Genomic DNA, 24,331 nt, shown 5'->3' on the forward strand with positions numbered 1-24,331 from the left:
GAGAGTGGCGTTCACCCCCGGCCCAGCACACAGCCTTACAGTTCTGAATGCAGTTAATTGAGCTGAAACACAGCGGCTGAGGCAGCAGCAAACAGCATGTCCCTTGTGCCCGTTTGTCCCCGACGCTGCGTTCCCAGGGCCGCCCGCGGCAGCGCCGTGTGGGAGCGTGCGGAGCGCGCAGGCTCTGGGCCTGTCTCGGACTTCGGTCAGGTGCAGTGAAGTCCCTGGGGATGGGGTCAGGGTTGGGGAAGGGCTGTTTTTAGCAAGCACACGGGAGGATTTGTTGTTTCGTTCTCTCTTTTTTACTTTTCGTTATGGAAAATAACCAAAGGCAGAGAGTGCCGTGAGGCCTCTCATATGAGCGTTGCCCAGCTCCCGTGGCTGTCAGCATTGTGCCACTCCGGTTGTGTCTGTGACCCAGCTTTTAATTTTTCTCAAGTGCTTCTAAGCACCTGGTAGACGTTACATCATTTCCCGCGTAAGTACGTCCGTTGGCGTGTCTGACCGGCAGTGGCTGTGTGTTTCCGCGGGCCACCCGGCCATCCTCCGGCGGTGTTCGTGCTTGTTTCTCACTAGGGTCTGCTCTCCAGTCTGTATGTAAATTTCCTCGGTTGTCTCCGTGATGTTGGCAATCTTATTGGTAGCAGGATCCGCAGTTGGGGTACATTGCGCGTCTGAGTGACTAGTAGACACACCAGAGCTTGGACCACTGCCCCTGTGGGTAGTCTTCCCTGCGCGTTGCTTTCCTCAGCTCATTTGGGAAAGGCCTCCAGGGCTTTGATTGTATACAAGTGTTGTTTTCAGACTAGTGCAGGTGCTTTGGTAGGAGGTGATAGTTTATGGGTTACTGATGGGCAGAGTCAGCTTTTCCTCGGCAGTTAGTTTTGGGCTTGTTCTGTATTTTTTGCTGAGGTGGTGAGTCAGGTGTGGCCACAAGAGGAGATAGAAGGAGAGGCTCAGGAAAACACAGTTTATAATAGTCCCAGGTCCTAAAGACAGGACACGGCCACCTGGGCAAGCACCAGCGTAGATGGCAGGCAGAGGACAGAGCAAGGGGAGGCTTTAGGCTGGAGCCTTTGTTGGGGTGTCCATGGGCAGGAAAGGGTGCACTGTTTAGGACTGGTCAGTTTGAATAATTGCGACGAGCCCTGCGCTAGAGGTATCCGTGGTTGCCCGGCCCCTGGCCCTGGGATGATTAAGGGATGTTGCCTGCTGGCTGCACAGGCCAGAGGAGGTCTGGATCTGGGTGGGCTAGTTTGCTATCAGGCATGTTCCAGGCTGGACCCTTTGGTATCTCTAAGAGTCGGCGGGCCCAGGAGGGGCACTCTTCTTAGCTGTGAAAGCCTTTAAGATGTCAAAACATCATGATAAACAGAAAATACACAAACATAATGCAGGGCTTCAGTCATGGGTCACAGCAGAAGTTACTTTAGCCTTATGTTTTTCAGAGCAGGTATTTGAGTAACCTGCATCAGCCTCAGAGAAATCGGGAAGACTTTCAGCCACCCCTCTGATTCTGCAGAATGTAGCTTCCTGGGGAGCCTGCAGGGGGCTGTGTAAGCTGTTGACTGAGCTTTCCAGACCTTCAGTCAAAGGTGAAAGCACGAAGGCAGAGGAAAAGACCTCTGAGGGGTACGAGATGGCTCTTTTGGGACTAGGTTCAAGTTGGACCTTTTAGATGGAATTGTGTGTGAAATAAACAGTTGAGCAAGGAGTGGGAAATCAGAAGAGATTTTTTTTTTTAAAGAAGCATCTTGTATTTTGGTCTGTAGAACCCATAGAGGTAGAGGAGTAATAGAAACTTTAAAATTGGCCAATCAGAAACCAAGAAGATAATTCTATAATCACATGTGACTACAAATACATAATACAGATGGTCACATCGTTCTAAAATATTTTTTAAGAGGCAAATTTTATGTTTCCTGGTCCAGCTCACATTTTTAAGTAGTTTCAGGTTGAATTGTGAGGCTGGGATTTTGATAATATCGAAATGATATTTTGGCCAGAATCCCAGGAATGCCTAAATCCCGATGTGCCCATCTCCTTCCCTTTTGACCTTACTGATGGAACCATCTTTACCAGGAAAAGTAAAAACCAGTGAAGAGGAATTCAGGGTTTCTCTTTATTTTTAGCTGGGCCAGTGCCAAGTACCCCTCTGCAGAGCTTTCTGGCGAGAACACAACTTAACTCAAAGGGCTTTGGGCTTGAGTCTATTCTGGACCCCAAATCAGGTCTGCCCACCTGGCTGCCAGGATGATGAGGAGGAGATACGTGCTTTTACCGGCAGCAGAGGGAGGAGTAGCCGTGGTTCCTTAGCAGACAGTGCCTTGAAATCTACGGTGTGTTTCTTTTAGACACATATAGTCACATTTTTCTTTCTTACCCAGTCAGACAGTCTCTGCCTCTTGAGTGGGGCGTTTCCTTCATTCACATTTAATGTAATTGTTACTGTGGTTGGATTTACATCTGCTGTTTTGCATGTTTTTTAATTCTGTCATGTCTTCCTTGTCGTCCCAACAATGTACATATCTTAATTAAAAAATATTTTTAAAAAATGCTAACCATCATCTGAGCTTTCAGGAACCATAATCTTTTTGCTGGTGGAGGGTCTTGTCTGATGTTTGCTGCTGACCCATCAGGGTGGTGGCGGCTGTGGCCATTTCTGAAAATAAGACAACCCTGATGTTTGCCACATGGATTGACTCTTCTTTCAGGAACAATTTCTCTGTAGCATGAGATACTGTTTGGTAGCATTTTACCCACAGTAGGACTTCTTTCAAAACTGGAGTCCAGGGACGCCTGGGTGGCTCAGTCAGTTAAGCATCTGCCTTTGGCTCAGGTCATGATCTCAGAGTCCTGGGATTGAGTCCCATGTCGGGCTCCTCCCTGCTCAGCAGGGTGTCTGCTTGTCCCTCTCCCTCTGCTCCCCTCCACCGCCGCCCCGCTCGCACTCTCTCTCTCTCAAAAAAAAAAAATAAAATCTTAAAAAAAACTGGAGTCCATCCTCCAACTCTGCCTCTGCTTTACAGCTGGGTTCACGTGATATTCATCCTTTGTTGTCATTTCAACAGTCTTCACGGCATCTTCACCAGGAGTAGCTTCCATCTCAAGAATCCACATTCTTTGCTCACCCATAAGAAGCAACTCCTCATCTGTCCAAATTTTATCATGAGATTGTGGCAGTTCAGTCCCATCTTCAGGCCACACTTCTGATCCTGGTTGTCTTGCCGTTTCTCCCACATCCGCAGTGACTTCCTCCACTGAAGTCTTGAACCCCTCAAAGCCACCCATGAGCGCTGGAATCAACTTCTTCCAAACTCCTGTTCATTCACTTCCCGTGTATCATGCATGTTAATGTCATCTAGGATGGTGAATCCTTTCCAGGATGTTTTCGATGGACTCTGCCCAGATCCATCAGAGGAATCACTATCTGTGGCAGCTATAGTCTTACCAAAGGTATTTCCTAAAGAACGAGAGTTGAAAGTCAGAATTACCCCTGGATCCATGGGCTGCAGGATGGATGTGTGGTAGCAGGCATGAAAGCAGCATTAATCTTGTCCATCTCCATCAGAACTCTTGGCTGACCAGGTGCACTGTCAATGAGCATTTATATTTTGAGCGGAATCTTTTTTTTTGAGCCATAGGTCTCAGTTTTAAGTGGGCTTAAAATAGTCAGTGAACCATGTTGTAAACAGATGTGCCGGCCCCAGGCTTTCTTCTTCCATTTAAAGATCACAGGCAAAGTAGATGTAGTATAATTATTTTTTTTTCTAAATTCCAGTATATTTAACATACAGTGTTATATTAGTTTCAGGTGTATGGTATAGAAATTCAGCCATTCTGTACATTACTCAGTGCTCATCACGGTAAGTGTACTCTTAAACCCCATCACCCATTTCACCCATTACCCTACCCACCTCCCCTCTGGTAACCATCAGTTTGTTTTGTATTATTAAGAGTTTGTGTGGTTTTTTTTCTTTGTTTCTTAAATTTCACATGAGTGAAATCATGTTATTTGTTTTTCTTTGACTTATTTTGCTTATCAGTATACTCTCTAGATCCATCCTGTTGTTGCAAATGGCAAGATTTCCTTTTTTTTCTCTTTACAGTTAAATAATATTCCACTGAATATTTGTATTTATACCACTTCTTTATTCATATATCAGTGGACACTTGGGTTGCTTCCGTAATTTGGCTATTGCAAATAATGCTGCAGTGAACATAGTGGTGCATGTATCTTTTTTGAATTAGTGTTTTTGTATTCTTTCAGTAAATACCCAGTAGTGGAATTACTGGATCATAGGGTGGTTCTATTTTTAACTTTCTGAGAAGCCTCCATCCAGGTTTCCACGGTGGCTGCACCAGCTTGCACTCCCACCAACAGTGCATGAGGGCTCCCTTTCTCCATATCCTCGTCAACACTTGTTCCTTGTGTTTGATTTAAGCCATTCTTACAGGTGTGAGGTGAGATCTCATTGTGGTTTTGTTTTCCATTTCCCTGATGATTAGTGAAGTTGAGCATCTTTTCATGTGTCTGTTGGCCATCTGGATGTCTTTTTTAGAGAAATGTCTATTCATGTCTTCTGTCCATTTTTAATTGGATTATTTGTTTTTTTGGTGTTACATTGTATAAGTTTTTTTTAATATATTTTGGTTACTAATTCCTTATTGGATATGTCATTTGCAAATATCTTCTCCCATTCAGTAGGTTGTTTTTTAGTTTTGTTGATTGTTTATTTCACTGTGCAGAAGCTTTTTATTTTGATGTAGTCCCAGTAGTTTATTTTTGCTTTTATTTCCCTTGTCTCCGGAGACATATCTAGAAAAATATTGCCATGGCTCATGTCAGAGAAATTACTGCGTGTGCTCTCTTCTAGGATTTTTATGGTTTCAGGTCTCACATTTAGGTCTTTAATCCATCTTGAGTTTATTTTTGTGTATGGTTTAAGAAACTAGTTGTCTCATTATTTGGCATGTAGCTGTCCAGTTTTCCCAACACCATTTGTTAGAGACTGTCTTTTCCCCATTGTATATTCTTGCCTCCTTTGTTGAAGATTAATTAGCCATATAATTGTGGGTTTATTTCTGGGTTTTCTATCCTGTTCCATTGATCTGTGTGTCTGTTTTTTGTGCTAGTACTGTACTGGTTTTTTATTTTTTTAAAGATTAATTAATTTATTTATTTTAGAGAGAGGGAGAGGGAAAGAGAATCTGAAGCAGGCTCGGCACTCATGTGACTCTGAGATCATGACCTGAGCTGAAACCAAGAGCTGGACGCCCAGGCGCCCCGGGACCATACTCTTTTGATTACTGGAGCTTTGTAGGATAACTTGAAGTCTGGGATTGTGATACCTTCAGTTTTGTTCTTCTTTTTTAAGATTGCTTTGACCATTTAGGGTCTTCTGTGGTTCTATAAAAATTTTAGAATTATTTATTCTCGTTCTGTGAAAAATGCTGTTGATATTTTGAGAGGGATTGCATTCAATCTGTAGATTGCTCTGGGTAATATGGACATTTTAACAGTATTTGTCCTCCCCATCCATGAACATGTTTAAGATTTTATTTACTTATTTGACAGAGAGAGAGAGAGCACAAGCAGGGGGAGTGGCAGGTAGAGGGAGAGGGAGAAGCAGGCTCCCCACTCAGGGAGCCTGATGTGGGGCTCGATCCCAGGACGCTGAGATCACGACGAGACCATGACTTGAGCCGAAAGCAGAGGCTCAGCTGACTGAGCCACCCAGGCGCCCCAGCATGGAATATCTTTCCATTTGTTTGTGTTATCTTCAGTTTCTTTCGTCAGTGTTTTTTGGTTTTCATAGTTCACGCATCTTTTACCTTCTTGGTTAAGTTTATTCCTAGGTATTTTATTGTTTTTGGTGCAATTGTAAATGCGTCTGTTGTCTTTATTTCTCTTTACAGTGTTTCATTATTAGTGCATAGAAATGCAGTGGATTTCTGTGCATTGATTTTGTATCCTGTATCTTTACTGAATTCATTTATCAGTTTTAGTAGTTTTTGGTGGAGTCTAGGGTTTTCTATATATAGTATCGTATCATCTGCTAATAGTGAAAGTTTGACTTCTTCCTTACCAATTTGGAAGACTTTTTTTTCTTTGTTTTCTGATTACTGTGGCTTGGACTTCGGGTACTATGTTGAATAAAAGTGGTGACATCCTTGTCTTATTCCTGACCTTAGGGGAAAGCTCCTCGTTTTTTACCATTGAGTGTGAGGTTAGCTGTGGATTTTTCATAGATGGCTTTTATTATGTTGAGGTATATTCCCTCTAAACCTACTTTGTTGAGGGTTTTTATTATGAATGGCTGTTGTACTTGGTCAAATGCTTTTTCTGCATCTGTTGAAATGATCATATGGCTTTTATCCTTTTTCTTATTGGTGAGTGTATCATGTTGATTTGTGAATATTGAACCACCCGTGTATCCCAGGAGTAAGTCTCACTTGATTGTGATGAATGATTTTTTTTTTTTAATGTATTGTTGAATTCAGTTTGATATTTTCTTTTTTTTTTTTTTTTTTAAGATTTTATCTATTTGACAGAGAGAGAGATAGCGAGAGCAGGAACACAAGCAGGGGGAGTGGGAGAGGGAGAAGCAGGCTTCCCGCTGAGCAGGGAGCCCGATGCGGGGCTCGATCCCAGGACCCTGGGATCATGACCTGAGTGGAAGGCAGACGCTTAACGACTGAGTCACCAAGGCGCCCCTCAGTTTGCTATTTTCTTGAGGATTTTTGCATCTGTGTTCATCAGAGATAGAGGCCTGTAGTTCTCTTTTATTGTGGCGTCTTTATCTGGTTTTGGTATCAGGGTAATGCTGATTCATTCATAGAATGAATTTGAAGCTTTCCTTCCTCTTTTATTTTTTGGAATGGTTTGAGAAGAGTAGGTATTAACTCTTCTTTAAATGTTTGGTAGAATTCACCTGTGAAGCCATCTGGCCCTGGAATTTTGTTTGTTGGGAGTTTTTTGATTAGTGATTCAGTTTCACTGCGGGTAATCGGTCTATTCAAATTTTCTATTTCTTCCTGATTCAGTTTAGGGGGGTTATGTGTTTGTAGGAATTTATCCATTTCTACTCTATGCCAGTTTGTTGGCATATAATTTTTCATAATATTCTCTTACAATCTTTTGTATTTCTGTGGTTTTGGTTCTCTTTCATTTCTGATTTTGTTGATTTCAGTCCTTCCCCCCTCCCTCATGTGTCTGGCTAAAAACTTAGTCAGTTTTGTTGATCTTTTCAAAGAACCAGCTCCTGGTTTCATTGATCTGTCCTATTGTGGTTTTTTTTAAGTCTCCACATCATTTATTTCTACTATAATATTTGTGATTTCCTTCCTTCTACTGGTTTGGGATTTTGTTTCTTCTTTTTCTAGCTCCTTTAGGTGTAAAGTCAGGTTGTTTATTTGAGATTTTTCTTGCTTCTTGAAGTAGGCCTGTATTGCTATAATCTTCCCTCTTAGAACGACTTTTGCTGCATCCCAAAGATTTTGGACCATTCTGTTTTCATTCTCATTTGTTTCCATGTACTTTTTGATTTCTTAGTTGACCCATTCATTGTTAATGTTAGTAATCTTGTATTTTTGTTCTTTCCAGATTTTTCCTTATGGTTGATTGCTAGTTTCATAGTGGTGTGGTCAGAAAAGATGCATGGTATGACTTTGAGCTTCTTGAATTTGTTGAGACTTGTTTTGTGGGCTGATATGTGATCTATTCTGGAGGATGCTCCAAGTGCACTTGAAAAGAATGTACATTCAGCTGTTTTAGGATGGAATGTTCTGATTGGATCCATCTGTTGGATCCATCTGGTCCAGTGTGTCATTCAAAGCCACTGATTCCTTGTTGATATTCTGTTTGGATGATGTATCCATTGATGTTAGTAGGATGGTAAAATTCCCTACTATTAGTGTATTACTATTCATTACTTACTTTATGTTTGTTATTAAATGCTTTTATGTATTTGAGTGCTCCTACTTAGGGTGCACAAATATTTACAATTATTATGTCTTCTTGTTGGATTGCTCTCTTTTTTTTTTAAAGATTGATTTTATTTATTTGTCAGAGAGAGGGCGAGAGAGGGAGCAGGGGCAGAGGGAGAGGGAGAAGCAGACTCCCCACTGAGCAGGGAGCCCGACGCGGGGCTCCATCCTAGGTCCCTGGGATCATGACCTGAGCCAAAGGCAGATGCTTAACTGACTGAGCCACCCAGGCGTCCCTGGACTCCAGTTTTGAAAGAAGTCCTACTGTGGGTAAAATGCTACCAAACAGTATCTCATGCTACAGAGAAATTGTTCCTGAAAGAAGAGTCAATCCATGCGGCAAACATCAGGGTTGTCTTATTTTCAGAAATGGCCACAGCCGCCACCACCCTGATGGGTCAGCAGCCTTAAACATCAGACAAGACCCTCCACCAGCAAAAAGAGGGAGAGGGAGAAGCAGACTCCCCACTGAGCAGGGAGCCTGACGCGGGGCTCTATCCCAGGACCCTGGGATCATGACCTGAGCCTGTTTCTCTCTCCTTCTACTCTGAATGACAGCCTTGCTGGATAGTCGTCTCAGCTGCACTTTTTTTCCTTTCAGCACCTTGAACATACCATGCTGCTGCTAAGTATCTGCGCAAAAATCTGCTCATAGCCTTGGGGGGGATTCCTTTGGATGTAACTATTCTCTCTCTTGCTGGTTTTGTTTTCTTTTGTTTTTTTTTGAGAGAGAGGGCGGGGAGAGGGGTAGAGGGGAGGGTGAGAGAGAATCTTTTTTTTTAAAATTTTTTTATTAACATATAATGTATTACTTGTTCCAGGGGTACAGGTCTGTGATTCATCAGTCTTGCACAATTCACAGCACTCACCATAGCACATACCCTCCCCAATGTCCTTCACCCAGCCAGCCCATCCCTCCCACCCCCCTCCACTCCAGCAACCCTCAGTTTGTTTCCTGATATTAAGAGTCTCTTATGGTTTGTCTCCCTCTCTGGTTTCATCTTGTTTCATTTTTCCCTTCCTTCCCCTATGACCCTCTGTCTTGTTTCTCAAATTCCTCATATCAGTGAGATCATATGATACTTGTCTTCCTCTGATTGACTTATTTCGCTTAGCATATCCTCTACCATCTGCGTCATTGCAGATGGCAAGATTTCGTTTTTTTTTTTTTTTTTTTTTGATGGCTGCATAATATTCCATTGTATATATACACCACATCTTCTTTATCCATTCATCTGTCGATGGACATCTTGGCTCTTTCCATAGTTTGGCTATTGTGGACATTGCTGCTATAAACATCGGGGTGCACGTACCCCTTCGGATCCCTACATTTGTATCTTTGGGGTAAATACCCAGTAGTGCAATTGCTGGGTCGTACGGTAGCTCTATTTTCAACTTTTTGAGGAACCTCCATACTGTTTTCCAGAGCGGCTACACCAGCTTGCATTCCCACCAACAGTGTAGGAGGTTTCCCCTTTCTCCGCATCCCCGCCAACATCTGTCGTTTCCTGACTTGTTAATTTTAGCCATTCTGACTGGTGTGAGGTGGTATCTCATTGAGGTTTTGATTTGGATTTCCCTGATGCCGAGCAATGTTGACCACTTTTTCATGTGTCTCTTGGCCATTTGGATGTCTTCTTTGGAAAAATGTCTGTTCATGTCTTCTGCCCATTTCTTGATTGGATCATTTGTTCTTTGGGTGTTGAGTTTGATAAGTTCTTTATAAATTTTGGATACTAGCCCTTTATCTGCTATGTCATTTGCAAATATCTTCTCCCATTCTGTCGGTTGTCTTTTGGTTTTGTTGACTGTTTCTTTTGCTTTGCAAAAGCTTTTTATCTTGATGAAGTCCCAGTAGTTCATTTTTGCCCTTGCTTCCCTTGCCTTTGGCGATGTTTCTAGGAAGAAGTTGCTGCGGCTGAGGTCGAAGAGGTTGCTGCCTGTGTTCTCCTTTAGGATTTTGATGGACTCCTGTCTCACATTTAGGTCTTTCAAACATTTTGAGTCTATTTTTGTGTGTGGTGTAAGGAAATGGTCCAGTTTCGTTCTTCTGCATGTGCCGATTTTCCCAACACCATTTATTGAAGAGACTGTCTTTTTTCCATTGGACATTCTTTCCTGCTTTGTCGAAGATTAGTTGATCATAGAGTTGAGGGTCCATTTCTGGGTTCTCTGTTCTGTGGTGAGGGAGAATCTTAAGCAGGCTCCACACCCAGCACAGAGTCTTATCAGTCCCACGACCCTGAGATCATGACCTGAGCCGAAATCAAGAGTTGGATGCTTAACCGACTGAGCCACCCAGGCGCCCTTTTCTTACTGGTTTTAAAATTCCCCCTTTATTAGTACTTTTTGCCATGTTAATTACTAAGTATTTTGGTGTGGACCTCCTTGGGTTTATTTTGTGGGGGACTCTCTGTGCCTCCTGCATCTAGATTTCTGTTTCCTTCCTCAGATTTGGGAAGCTATCAGCTATTATTTCTTCAGATATATTTTCTGCCCCATTTTCTCTCTCTTCTCCTTCTGGGATCTCTATAATGCAAATGCTACTACTCTTGATGGTGATGCTGAGTTCCCTTAACGTATTCTCATTTTTTCTTACTCTTTTTCTCTTTCCTGTTCAGCTAGCTTGTTTTCTATTCCTCTGTCCTCTCTAGGTCGCTGATCCATTCTTCTGTTTTCTCTAGTTTACTGTTTATTCCATGTAGGGTATTTTTAATTTCAGTTACTGAGTATTTCATCTCTGATTGGTTCTTTTTTATGTTTTCTCTCTGTCAGTGGTCTCACTGAGGTCCTCCACTCTTTTCTCAAGTCCAGTGAGTATCTTCATGACCAATACTTTAAATTCTCTATCAGGTGTATTATCACCGTTTTTGTCTTGCTGTGACTGTGCCCTGTTCTTTGAAGTGGGACACTCTCTTCTGTCTCATTTTGTCAAAATCTCTGTGTCTCTTTCTCTGTGCTGGGGAAGTCAGCCGTGTCTCCTGCTCTTGAGAGTCATGGCCCCATGAAGAAGAGGTCCTGTCGGGCCGGGCAGTGTGGTGTCCCCTGCTCCCCAGGGCCTGGCACTTCAGCGAATGTCTCCTCTGTGGGGTGCTTGTGGCCTACTGCTCTGTGGCCTGGCCCTGTTTTCCTTCAGGCCACTCATCTGCAGTGGCTCTCTTTGCCTTTTGAGGGCAGGGTTTGGTCCGTGGGTTTTTGGTGGCCAATCTGGGGCCGCCTTGGCCTGAGTGAGTCAGACCAGCTAGTTGTCAGAGGGGCACTGTCACCGAACCGTAGGTTGTCCCCTGAGAAGCTTCTGTGGGTGGGCGGGCCCTGCAGTCTGACCAGATGTCTGCCCCCAGCCCACTGCTGGGGCCGCACTCGGACTGGTGTGTGTGGTTACCTTCCCTCTCCCGGGGGCAGGACTCACTGTGGAGGGGTGTTGGCCCCTCTTGGGGCTGCTTGCACACTGCCAGGCTTGTGGCACCACTTTGGATGAGCTTGGGCCTAGGGCGTATTGGAGGGGTTAGGTTCGCAGGAGAACACAGGGGCGGGGCTCCAGGTGCCGCCAGTGGGGATGTGCAGTGGGCAGGGAGAGCTCCTGCGGGGCCGGCAGGTGGGCAGGGGCGGGGCCGCAGGAAGAGTACAGGAGTGAGGCGCCCGGTGCTGGCAGGGTGCGGGCCAGCCCACTGTGGGAGGGACGCTGTAACCTCCCTGGAAGGCCCCTGCAGAGGCCGGGGTGGGGTGTCGGGGCACGTGCCATTATCACTGTGCTGGTTCCTGGAGGTTTCTGTGTATCTTGGCTGGGGAGGTGGCGGAGGGAAATGGCACCTGCCAGCTCTTTTATTCTTGGAAAAGTCTCCCAAGGATCCCTGCCCCTCCAGTGTGGGCTCTGAGATTAGTAAACAGCTGTCCCTCCCGTATACCCCAGGCGCTTTCAACCTGCTGCTGCTTTGCTGTATCTCCGTGAGGCTCTTGTGCGGTCTCCATTCCCTGCCACCCTCCAGCTCCCCCAGAGCTGAGCCGCTGGTTTTAAAGTTTCAGGGGCTCTGCCCCACTGATTGGTAGGGCCTGTCTGGTTTTCAAAGCCCGATGTTATGGTGCCTCATCTTCCCAGTGCAGATCCCGGCTGCCTGGTGTGGGGTCTGCTCTTGTCCCGTCTCTGCACCTGGTGCGTCTCTCCCTCCTGCGGACAGCCCTGCGGCTCCTTTGGGCTCCAGACCATGTCCACCCTTCCTGTCCCTCTTTGATGTGCCCGTTCTCTACATTGAGCTGTAGAGAGTCTGTTCTGCCAGTCTTTGGGTCCTTTTCTGGGTTGTTTACACTCATGTCGGTGTTAGCTTAGTGTAACCGTGGGATAAGGTGAGCCTAGGAGCCTCCTACTTTGCTGTCTTCCCCGGAAGTAAGATTTAGCATCATTCTTAAAGGCCCTAAGATTTTCAGAATGGTCTGCGAGCATTCAGCTTAAAGTCACCAACTGCACTGGCCCCGACAAGACGATCAGCCTGTCCTTGGAAGCTTGGAAGACAGGCACTGACTTCTCCTCTCTAGCCAGGAGTCCTAGATGGCATCTTCTTCCTGTGGGAGGCTCTTGCATCCACACTGAAGATCTGTGGGTCGGTGGAGCCGCCTTCGGTAATGACCTCAGCTCCGTCTTCCGGATCACTTGCCGCAGCTCCTCCATCGGCACCTCATGCTTCGCCTGCACTTTTACGCCCCGGACACGGCTTCCTTCCTTAAACCTCAGGAGCCGACCTCTGCTAGCTTCAGACTTTGCTTCTGCAGCTTCCTCCCCGCTCTCCGCCTTCACGGAATTGAAGAGAGTCAGGGCCTCGCTCTGGGTTAGGCTTTGGCTGAGGAGAGTGTCGGGGCTGGTCTGATCTTCTGTCCAGAGGACTGACACTTCCTCCGTATCAGCAGTAAGCTCTTTCGCTTCCTTATTGTCCGTGTGCTCAGGGTGCACGTGCAGTTTCCTTCAGGAACTTGGCTGTTTGACACAAGCAGCTTAGCTTTGGCCAGCCTCCGCTTTCAGCATGCCTTCCTCTTGTGTGAACACGTAGAGGCCGCTGGAGCGTTGTTATTGGGCCCCTCTCTGGGAATGGGCCGAGGAGAGGGGGAGACAGGGCTTAAGTTGGCCGGCTTGTGGTGCCCCAGAGCAGTTAAATAGTAGAACCGAGGATCACTGGTCACAGATCGCCATGACCAATAATAGGAACGACGAAGTTTAAGAAATGGTGAGAATTGTGACAGAGACATGAAGTGCAGCCCCGGGTGGGAAGAGGGTGCCATGGATGTGCCGACACAGGGTCGCCGCCCGCCTTTGGTTTGTGAAATGCCCCATTTCTGTGGGGTGCAGTAAGTCGAGCTGTGCCTGTGCTTTGGGTGCCCCTGTGCTCTGGCCTCCACCGGTGCCCGTGACACGGCAGGGCTGCTGGTCTCACGCCCGTTCTGTGCTGTCTCTTCGTTTGGCCTTCAGCACGTGCTAGGACTCGCCTGCTGCGGATCTGTGTGCGTACCCCACCTTGGTTGGCTGCACGTTGGCTCCGGAGACTAATGCCTTCATCAGATTTGGGCAGTTTGGGCCTTTCTTTCTCTCTTCTTTTCTTTTTTCTTTCTCTCTCTCTTTCCTTTTCTTCCTCTCCTTTCTTTCTTCCAAGATTTTATTTATTTGAGAGAGAGAGAGAGAGCACAAGCAGAGGGAGAGGGAGAAGGAGGCTTCCCGCGGAGCAGGGAGCCCGACACAGGACTCAATCCCAGGACCCCAGGATCATGACCTGAGCCGAAGGCAGATGCTTCACCGACTGAGCCACCCAGGTGCCCCAGGGGCCTTCATTTCTTCTGAAACTGTTTTGGTTTTCTCGTCTCCGGGCACCCCCATTACACGTGTATGAGTCTGCTCGTTGACGCCCCACTGGTCTCTCAGGCTCAGTTCACTTTCCTGCATCTCTTTGTTTTCTTGGAACTGAACAGTTTGTGTTTATTTTCAGCTCCATTGATTTTTCTGCCATGCTGGATCTGCTGCTGACCGCCTCCTGGCAGTTTCTGTTTATCGAAACACTGGGCGCAGATGTGTTCGCAGAGCTGCCTCGAAGTCTTGGTCAGCCGAGCCCCCCAGTTGGCACCTCTGAGGCGGTTTCTCCTTAACTTCCTTTCCCTGAGTGTGGGTCGCACTTCCTTGCTTTGAAAGTCTGAATTTTTTGTTGAATACTCAGTATTTTAGTTACTAAGTTGTAGCAGCTCTGATTTCTGAATTTTTTTTCCCCTCAGAGTAGCGATGGTGATGGTTTCATTTCCGGGGGTTTTTTAGCACCTGCGTTGGCCTGGATCTGAAGGCTGTCTTCCACACGCTGTGGGTGGCTGGTGTCTGAGCTCGGTTTTCTCTCCTTGTTCTCGTTGTTTCTGGCTTCCCGGGGCCACGCCTGCATCACACAGCACAGATGCGTCGGAGGCTGTGCTTAAACACGGCCAGCTTGAGCGGCCCCCGCGGTCTGTTCACAGGCGTGTGTGGGCTTGGAGTGCGCTCAGCGTGCAGGCCGTGCCTCCGTGTCCTGGGGCTCGTGGGACGCCTGCACTTGCTCACGGGCTCTGTTGTGGGCAGGGCTGTGGGGTGGACACGCTCTTGCCCTGTTGCTTGCCGGCAGAGGGCCGTGGCTCAGGCTGGCTGGACTGCCTGTTGCTGGGTCACCTCTCTGAAGGAGCACGCTGTCAGTCCAGCAGCCCCTTCTGGCAGAAGCAGTGAGGCTGCGGGTTTTCATGGCCTCTCTGCCCTGGTCCAACCAGCTGTCAGCAGGGAGAGGGTGGGAGCAGCTTGGATGGGATGCCCCGACTTTGATAGAGCGCACTAGCAAAGCTCCGCAGTTTGTCGTAAGCCTTTGGTCACTTTCTGGAGGGCTGCCGTGATTGTTGATGAGAGTTTTGTCCAGCTTGGTGGCTGTTTTAGGGATGGGGTTGGTCGACCTCACTGTGCGTGTGATAGGGACTCCCAGGCTCACCAGTAATGCTGTGTGGAGAGTCGCCTGGCACTGGGCAGACAGGAGGGGCCCAGGCAGCAGGAGTCAGGTGCCCAGCTGAGGTCTGGCCCTGGGAAGTGGCATTAGGAACAGAGTGAACAGATGGGAACAGGGTCAGCACGGGGTGGTTTTCTAAGACGAGCTCATCATGCGTACGTTTCGAACATCTGACATGGGAGCACAGGTCCAGAGATGCCGGAAGCTGTGCGGGGCCGTGGCTGGAAGCACCCAGAGCTACGGGGCAGACCTGTTGTGCCCTTAGGCAGGGCACCCTCACGCCCAACTGAGAAAACACCTGTAACTCAGCAGCATATTTCAGACCCAGTGAGGGCGGGTCAGATAGCCTGGGAAAATATCGGTGTTGAGGTTGGATGGTGGGTACGTGGGGTTTGTTGTTGTACCGTTCCCTTTTCTTGGGTGTGTGTTGGGAAATTGTTCTAACTAAAAGGTAAGGAAAGGAAGTAGGCACAAATAAGCTCTTTCCTTGGAACAAGAAGAAGAAGGCGGGAATAGAGCAAGATGGGAGCATGCCGTGGGAATGCTGAGTAGCGATTATGATCTTCTCCTGATGGTGGCGTGGGCGGGCATCTAGGACAGTATCTTTCTGTCTGGAAAACTCAAGAGAATCTTGAGAGAGAAGATGCGTGTTTGGAAACCAGTAGCCACCTTCTGCAGAGGCGGTTTCGAAAATGGTGGGGAGAGACTCCCTCAAAAGGGCTGTTGTAGGTGCGCACTGTCTGGAAATACCTTAGTTTCAGAAGGTGGGGTCTCCCCACCGCACACTTTGCTGAGCCATGTGGAGGTTCTATCACAGGGATGGGACGCTGGTTGTCCCCAGAGAAGTTGATGGTGTTTTTGGATCTCTGCCAGAAGATACTGAACTTCATGGGGTTGTCAGTGAGAAGACTGTGTGACAGGCAGTCTGACGAGGGTGAGTGAGGTCCTGGGCAGGGCGCCTGATGCCCCTGTCCCCTCCGTGTCGCAGTCGGGGCGGTGCCGGTCCTCTCCAGAGACACCGTGTCGGGGAAGAAGGGCCACTACTTGAGCCAGGTGAAGACCCCGCACAACCCCTTGGACTCCAGCGCCCCGCTGATGAAGAAGGGGAAGCAGAGGGAGGTCCCCAAGGCCAAGAAGCCAACCTCGTTGAAGAAGGTATGCAGTGAAAGCAGGCGCTAGCAAACCTCACTTTCCCGTCTGTGTTACCTCTTAGAGCTCTTAGCGTTTTCGGTTCTGACGTTCGCTCTGCTGGAATGTGCTCTCTCGAGATGTGTGCGCGACTCTCTGACAGTGACCCCCCTCCCTGAGTGGGACGGCAGAGGGTAGAGAGCAGGGCGCCTCCGCTCCTGGAGGCGGGCTCTTTTTCTTTTAATACTCGGCGGGGCTGCAGACAGAGAACCAGGAACGGGGCCCGTTGTGTTCTCCTTGTTCACCTTCGCTGCCCTCCTCCTCCCCTGGGCGATCTGGCTGGCGCTCCGATTCTGGAATACGGGTTCTGTTGGGGCTGCCGCAGCCGCTGCTGTCTGGCCTGGGTCCTGCGTGCCCGGCTCTGCACGCCTGGGGGACGTGGGCCCGGCCCCTGGGGGACGGAGGGCATGTCGCTGCTGTGAGGGCGCAAGAAGGCACGATGCCTGCCCGCTGAGGTTGGGTGGCTTATTTTGCAGACGGGCTTATTTTTAAGGACAAGTATTTAGGTGTTTTAATCGCTTATTTCATTTTAAAGATTATTTTGAAAGAACGGCAGGAGAGAAAGCAGCAGCGTCTCCAAGAAAATGCTGTGAGCCCAGCTCCCGCCAGTGACGCTGTGCTGGATGGTGAGAGCGGTGGTGACGAGGCCCTCGAGCCGGCTGACCCCTCAGGTACCGAGCGCGCTTGCTTGCTGCCCAGGGGAGCCCTGCAGCAGGGGCAGGGGTGGGCACGGCGGGGGAGCCCTGTGGCAGGGGTGGGCGCGGGCACAGCAGGGGAACACTGCAGTCGGGGTGGGTGCGGGCACAGCGGGGGAGTGGGGGGAAGCCTGCAGCTGGGGCGGGGGCGGGGACGGGGGCGGGCACGGCGGGACAGCGCTGCCGGCCTTGAAAGCAGAATGCGGCTGCTGTCCGAGTCCGACTTGCCGGGAAGAGGGCGTCCCCATGGGCCGGTAGAGCTCCTGGTGCCCGTGGCTCTTGGGGTGTGGTCTAAGGGACAGAGGGACGAGGTCCCCAGGTATGATGTGTGTGGCATCGGATGGTCCTCGGAGCTTGAAGTGGCCGTGAGAATGAAGCTGCTTTGTCAGCAGTGTGAGAGTCCCGGCGTCAGAGAAAGTGTTAGCAGGCCTTTGACTGAGCTGTGTGTTGAGAACAGTACATAGATCGTAAGCGTGTGGCTTGAGGACTTGTCACCTTTGTCATCCTGCCGAGGGCCGCTCCAGAGACGCTGCCTCGTGAGGTGCGCTCAGGCCTTCTCCGCCCTCAGCCTGTGTGCCCAGCGTGGGGGCGGCTGTGCCCTGACTCGCTTCTCCGGGCTGTTGCAGAAGGGCTGGAGACGTCGCCGTGCTCTGCGCGCGTGCTGGAGGGCAGGTCAGAAGAGCTGCCGAGAGCGGAGCTCCAGAAGGAGGTGGAGGGCTGCCACCTTGTTCCCAACGGCGCAGGCTGCCCCAAGATCCACAGCCGGAGATTCCGGGAGTGAGTGACCACAGGGCCGTGCCCGCGTGGGGCCTGGGACGGGGTGTGCTCACTCTGGTGTTGAGCATGGGGCTGTCCTGCGCCGATGTGCTCAGGCCGCCAGGCCAGGCCCCGGCTTTCCTCCTCGTCAGAACCCACGTCAGGGCCACCTTATCTGCTTCTGCGAGGTCCTTGTCCTCACGTGCTGCTGAGGTGTGCGCTGGGGGGCTGGGCAGTGCGGTGACACCTCCCTTTCACGGTCTGGTGTCTCTGGGTAGTTTCTGAGGGGACTCTGCCTGCTCCCGTCCCACTTCTCTTCAGGGCACATTCCACGTGTGGGTCTCTGTGGGCAGTAGCTGCCACGGAGCACGTGGCGGGCCATCGGGGGGCCGCGGGGTGCAGAGCCTTTGTCCCTCGTGGTCGGGAGTGGGGAGGATGTGAAGTCTGACTGTCAGGAGCCCCAGTTCTGCGGCCGGGCCGCTCCTCGCAGGGATTCCCGAGGGGCCCCCGCCAGCGGGCACCTTCTCTCAGTTACTGCAGCCAGATGCTGAGTAAGGAGGTGGACGCCTGTGTCACGGATCTGCTGAAGGAGCTGGTGCGCTTCCAAGACCGCATGTACCAGAAAGATCCAGTCAAGGCTAAGACCAAACGCCGACTCGTGCTGGGGCTGCGGGAGGTCCTCAAGCATCTGAAGCTCAGGAAACTCAAGTGCATCATCATCTCTCCCAACTGTGAGAAGATCCAGTCGAAAGGTACCGAGCACTGTGGCCCCCGGCCCAGCCGCTGGGGCGGGTTTGGTTCCCTTTGTTCGTACCTGAGGGCTGTGTTTGCAGCTTCACCTGACCACCCAGTGTCCTGCTCTCGGAGGCAGCCAGGCCCCTGTGGGTGCCGGCTAATGGTCCAGCCAGTCGGTGCAGGCCTCTGGCGGGGCGGGGTGGAGAGGAGGCGGGGGGCCTCCAGAGCTCACGCTGCGGGAATCCTGTGACCGGCAGCCCGGCAGCCCGGCACTCCATTGCCAATTGACTTGCTCAGTCTGTGAGCACTCCCGGCTTGTCCAGGGGCTTGGCCACCTTACCGGCCCCGGCAGGTTGGCTGTGTTTTGTGGGATGCAGCGGGCTGGGTGAGGTGACGGACACGGGCTGTGTGTTAGAGGGACGGGTAGTCAGCAGCCTGTGTCCTGTGTCTTCATTTGCCGGGGGGCCGAAGGGAGCCTTCCCCGGGCACGGGCCTCTCTCCCACGTTGGACAGGTCACCTTGCAGGGCCGAGTCTGGATCTTACACTGAGCTTTCCTGGTTTCCGTTTCGCAGCTGGAGACTTGAGGTTTCCTGGCTTGTGTGGGGCCCCCGGGGCCTGAGAGCAGCCGCTGGACCTGCTCACTGCCCGGCCAGCTCGCCCTGGTCCTAGCTCGGGGCAGGCCCTGACACTGGAATAGGACAGAAGGGGACTTCGGGCCCTGTGCTCCGGCTGTGTGTTGGCCGCGCCCCTCCCTTGGGTCCCCTCACAGCTCTGGGCTTCAACACGAGTCCGCCCTCCAGCTCCCGCCTGTGGCCTGAGCCTCCTCCAAGACCGTTGGTGCCTGGGGCGCTCCACAGCTTCAGCTGGGCGCCTTGGGGCGCTCTGCACCTCCCTGCGGCTGTGGCCTGGGGGTGGCCTCCCGGCTCCTGCTGGGGAGCGCGCTGTGCTGACGCGGGCTCGAGTGCGTGCCCTGGGGCTGAGGGAAGGCCTGTGCTGGGGCTCGCAGCCCAGCCTCCCGGCTCTGCGCCCGCTCTCCGTCGTCCTCCCTCCTCTCTGGAGGCGGGTGGGCGCTGCCCTGTGCCCGAGGCTCTGGGAGGAGGGTGGGTGGCTCGCGGGGCCCCCCTGCGCTGCTGTCTTCTCAGCCTTTCCTTGGTTCTATTTTGTTAAGGAATCCTAACGGCTTCCTCTAAGCTTCAGCAGAGTTTCCCATTTCTGCTATTATTTCCAATTTCCCGGAGCAGTTTTTGTTGTCCTGAAGTCTCTGTGTTTGTTGCCGCCGCTGCTGCTTTGGGGCCGGATCGGCACCCTGAGCCTCATGCAGAGAGGGTGTAGGGGTGCGTCCGCCCCTAGAAGCGCAGGGCCCGGCGTTGCCTGGGTGACGCAGGTGCGCACGCCGACTGCCCTCACCTCCTCTGAACGTCCGTCTGCGCGGAACGTGCCCGGACGCTGGGCTGTAGACGGCGGGCTCAGGGCTCCCCCACTCGCCCCGCTGGCAGGTCGGTGCGCCCAGTCGTCCGTTTGCGTCCCAGCTTCCTGCTCTCGTCTCGGGTTCTCCTGTGATTCGTGTCTTTAACGGACAGACCAGGGACTGAGTATGTGTGTGCAGTGGGCACCACGCCGTGCTTCCCCTGTGAGCTGCCTCTCTTCTGATGGGGGGGGTTGCCTGGCTCGAGAGGCATCTGCATTGGCAGCAGGTTCAGCTGCGTTCGTCGTCATCCGTTCTTGCGCGTGTTTTTATTTGAGGCCGAAGGAACTCGATTCTTCCTGGAAAAGCTCACCAATGGCTTGCAGTATTCTAAAGGTAGGACTTGGCATCCTGGCCTTGGGCTGTGTGGGGTACTGTGCGCGGAGCGGCGTTTTGCCTGGTAATGCTGAGCTTGAATTGTACGTGGCACTTGTCTTGAGCATTTTGCCTGTTCTGCGTGTGTTGTCGTCTGAGTCCTGGGGGGTGGGCCCTTGGAGACGCTTTCAGCTCCCGTGAGCCTGCGGGCTGGGGGCTGGGTGGAGCAGAACCGTCTAGGCTTGCCCCTCTCGGGCCCAGTCTCGCAGAGTCCCTCCCAGGGGAGTCCCACAGGATGCGCGTGTGGGGTGCCGTGTGCAGGGACCATGAGCCTCCTCATCCCCACCCCGTAGCCCCTCTTACCAGTTAGCATGGTGGGTGCCCTCCGGAAACCCAAGTCCTGACGTCAGCCACAGGCCACCTGGAAAGCAGGCCTTTGAAGGGACAACAGCCATGGCGCCGCTGCGCGGAAAGCCTTTGTGGTCGGCCCCGGGGCTGGGGGACACGAGGCAGAGAGAGACCACGTGGCAGGCGTCAAGGGGCACGGGAGTCTCCGGCGGGAAGTTGGGAGTAACTGTAGTCCTAGCTGAGGCTCTCGCGCCCGTCCCCCGCCGTCTCCCGCCTGCTTTCCCTGCCGGCCCGGAACTGAGGCGTTCCTTGAGCGTCTGTCCCCAGAGCTTGCTTCCTCCTCTCCTTCCTCGGTCTTCAGGTGGACCTGGGTCGGGCGTGGGCAGAACTAAGGGACGTGGTGACACCGGCTGCAGAGTGACGTCCCAGTTCCCAGAGCAGCGGGATGTGCTTTTTTCTCTTGAAAGAACATTGGATGATCCTACAATTAGTGCCAGGTGACGGGGCCACGGGAGACATTCTCTTCTCCGGCAGATGTCGTGGGCCCGTCCGTAAGTCCGTCTGCACGCAGGTTGCTGGGGCCGTGCCGTGCGGTGAGCCGAGCCAGGTGCTAGGTTTCCTTTCAAGGAGTAAGCCCCCCAGATGCCTGCAGCCCCCAGAGGCAGCCAGCATTGCCACATTTGATGGGTCCTTGGTAGTCAGGGTGTGAACGTGTGAGAGAGACAGAGAGGTCTGGCGTCCCGGCGCTGTGGGCCCCTCGCGGGGAGCTCACCAGCAGTCTGGGGGCCCGGCTGTGAGCACCGTGCGCACACTTGCTTTGCTCAGATGGTACCGACAGACATCCTGGCTCTTTGCAGACGTCTACAGCTGTGAACAAGGACGCACCTTGCACGCTGTCCTTTATACTTGTGGGAACATCTCTGTGGGGCCCCACCGAGAACGCAAGGGCAGGTGCATCTGAGGGTCCATGGGTCACGCCCCTGCTGCTTGTTCGAGCGGTGCACCCAGAGCGGCTCGTGCCCGGTGCCCGGCTCCAGCTCCGGCCCCGGCTCCGGGGAGGCTGTTTGCATTTTTCTTGGGAGGGGAGGGCGAGCAGCCTCTTTCTTGTTGAAGAGCTTGGTGGTTTCAGTGAACTGTTGGTTCATGTTCTTTGCCCATTTGTCTTTTGGGATTTTGATCTTTTTAATAGTGACATGTGGCTTTTTGTATGATAAGAAAGCTCTTTGGGTAAGAGTTGTAATTGTTATTTTGGTTTGTCATTTGCCTGTTTTTTAAACGTTTTTTGGCCGTGCAGAGACTTTGGGTGTTGTTACTATACTGATGTTTTTTATTCTTGTGATTTTATTGCGTTTAGATTTTATGGCATTTCTCCACCTTAACACTCCAAGATTATTAGTAGGTTTTTTAATATTGTTTTTCTGGTTCTTCCATGTTTTCATTTTTGTTTGCTTAGGTAGACTGTATTTCTTCTCAGAGGGATCTTTCCAGAGGCCGACCCAGTTGCCCTTTCCCTGCTGCCTCACGGTGCTCCTCCCGCCAGAGCCTCCGTTCTGCACCCCACATCCCCACCTTTCCGCTCTCGTACCCGATGATGCTAGCCTCACGTCATCTTCCTTTTTCAAAAGGCTGGTTCTCACTTGTGTATTTTTTTCATATTCTTTATTCCTCAGGAGTAGGCGTATTTCAAAGTTTTAGGTTGACACAGAATCGGTCTGTTGTCCCTGGGATGAGTATGGCCGAGGCCATAGGTGCCTCCGTGTAGATGTTCTGTTGTGTCTCTGGAGCGCCTGGAAGCCGCTCTGTGCAGCTTCTGTACTTGGGACAAACCTGTTCCTGCCTGCGGTGATCTTCCGTGGCTGTCCGTGCGCGTCCTCGCTGGCCCCGCTGGCCTGCGTGAGGACTCGCGATTTCCGCGTGACGTGCGCACAGACACACACGTGTACTTCTCCCGTAGTAGAGATTCGGGGCTGCTGGGCCCCCCGTGTGGCGGGCACGTCGCCTGCACGCACAGCCCCCCGTGGTCCTTCTCACCGTGCCTCTCCCGCTCTCCCCGCGCACAGACCCTACCTGGCACCTTGCTCGGCAGCAGGGCGGGTGGTGGAGGGCAGGGAGCCCGCGGCCGGGCCCTGTTGGCATCGGATACTGGTGAGCTCTCTGCTCCAGGGTCCCATCTGTGCGGGCGCGGCCCCTCCCTTGCCGGGTTCTTGTGCGCACACGAGCTCGTACCCGATAGGCAGTTAACCAGTGGCCCAGCGCACAGTGAGCGTTCGGTGACTATTCACTAAGCGCAGTACTGTGATTTATAAGCGACACCTATTTGGTCACTCAGATGACCGAAAGAGATTTCTCCTTCCTGTTGGGTTTTTGTCTTCGGTTTCTGGCTCTCACCTTCTAATACTCTGGATAACTACGGTAAAGGTGTTATGGTAATGAAGGTGACCTTCGGACCTGCCCAAAGGCAGGGCCTGGCTGCCAGGGGGGCCAACCAGGTAACTGGGGGGTTGGAAGCTCAGTCCCATCCCCACCCCACCCCTACCCTTGGCCTCTGGGTATCAGAATCAGCCAAAGGCCAGTGATGCAGTCAGTCCTGACTGTGGTGAAGTCTCCCTAATCCCCCCGGACGGGGCTAGGAGAGCCCGCTGGTCGGCGCCCGGGGTTGGGGTAGGGGGAGGAGTGGCGCCGCAGATGGGCGGGCCCTGCGTCTCTGCCCTGGCCGGGATTGCGGTGCCGGTCCCGTCCTCAGACCGGGCAGACGCAGGAAGTGATTCCCTGCGGTGAGTCCTGTGAGCCTCTAGCGCGTGACGGGAGCGTGAGGGGAGCGTGTTGGAGCACGCAGCCGGCAGCCCTGTGGTCGGAGGCTCGGGTGACACTGAGGCTTGGCGGGGACGCGGGCGTGGGCGGGCTCGCGCTGCTGGTGTCAGAGGTTTGCTAGGTGCTGTGGGTGCCCACCTCCCCCCCATGTTGGGGTTCGGGGCGCGGGCTCTTCTAAAAGACGGAGGCCTCACTTCCCGTTAGGCTAACGACGGAGAGGTGTTTTATTCCGCTGAGGACGTGTCTCTTCGGGAGAGTTGGTTTCTCCCACGTGGCTGAGAGAACGATGCCCTTGCGGTGGCAGCCTTGTCCTGGTGGCGTCGGGCACGGCCCGCTGGGGGGTGTCGCCGCGTGCAGAAGAAAGCCCTTTGCGGCCCGTATAGCGCCACGCCGCGTGTGACGCATCTCCCTGTCGTTCCGTTGTCCCTGACCAGGTGGGCTGGACGACACGCTGCACACCATCATCGATTACGCCTGTGAGCAGAACATTCCCTTCGTGTTCGCGCTCAACCGCAAAGCTCTGGGGCGCAGTTTGAACAAGGCCGTTCCCGTCAGCGTGGTGGGCATCTTCAGCTACGACGGGGCCCAGGTGAGCTGGGGGTGTCGGGGTGGGAGACACGGGCTTGCGTGCAGCACCCCCACAGGCAGCCCTGAGCCTGGGGGCGGCAGGCTGGACGGCAGGACGGCGCATCCCCTGGGCTCGGGTGTCACCCGTGCGCTCCCCTCTGCCGCAGGACCAGTTCCACAGGATGGTTGAGCTGACGATGGCCGCCCGGCAGGCATACAAGACCATGCTGGAGAACGTGCGCCGGGAGCTGGCCGGGGAGCCTGGGCCCCCGGCTCCGGCCAGCCCCCCCGTGCAGGGCCCCGGCGGCTCGGCGCAGGACGGCCCCCCTGCCCCTGTGCCCGGGAGCGAAGAGCCGCACTACAGTGAGTGCTGGGGAGGGCTGAGCGTCCTCAAGCTCCGCGTCGACTGAGGACGGGGCAGAGCGCCTGGAGAGCGGCAGGGCCTCTCGGCGGCAGAAGGCCGGGTTGGTCCCAG

The 24,331-nt window shown here is 52.3% G+C and overlaps 1 protein-coding gene across 4 annotated transcripts in view; it reads left to right on the top strand.

Annotated features, from left to right (window-relative positions):
- SECISBP2 (SECIS binding protein 2) overlaps nt 1-24,331 on the top strand; it is a 46,352-nt gene that overhangs the window by 20,990 nt on the left and 1,031 nt on the right. For 3 of the 4 annotated variants that reach the window (XM_032427440.1, XM_032427442.1, XM_032427443.1), the window contains 6 exons: nt 15,964-16,130; nt 16,699-16,834; nt 17,485-17,635; nt 18,146-18,366; nt 23,724-23,878; nt 24,024-24,219. In XM_032427440.1, coding sequence (XP_032283331.1) covers nt 15,964-16,130; nt 16,699-16,834; nt 17,485-17,635; nt 18,146-18,366; nt 23,724-23,878; nt 24,024-24,219 — 1,026 coding nt within the window. Of the gene's footprint in view, nt 1-15,963; nt 16,131-16,698; nt 16,835-17,484; nt 17,636-18,145; nt 18,367-23,723; nt 23,879-24,023; nt 24,321-24,331 lie in introns of all 4 variants that reach the window. The other variant, XR_004302157.1, reaches the window with a different exon arrangement.

The sequence above is a fragment of the Phoca vitulina genome, unplaced genomic scaffold (genome assembly GCF_004348235.1).
Source record: "Phoca vitulina isolate PV1807 unplaced genomic scaffold, GSC_HSeal_1.0 scaffold37, whole genome shotgun sequence".
NCBI lineage: Eukaryota > Metazoa > Chordata > Mammalia > Carnivora > Phocidae > Phoca > Phoca vitulina.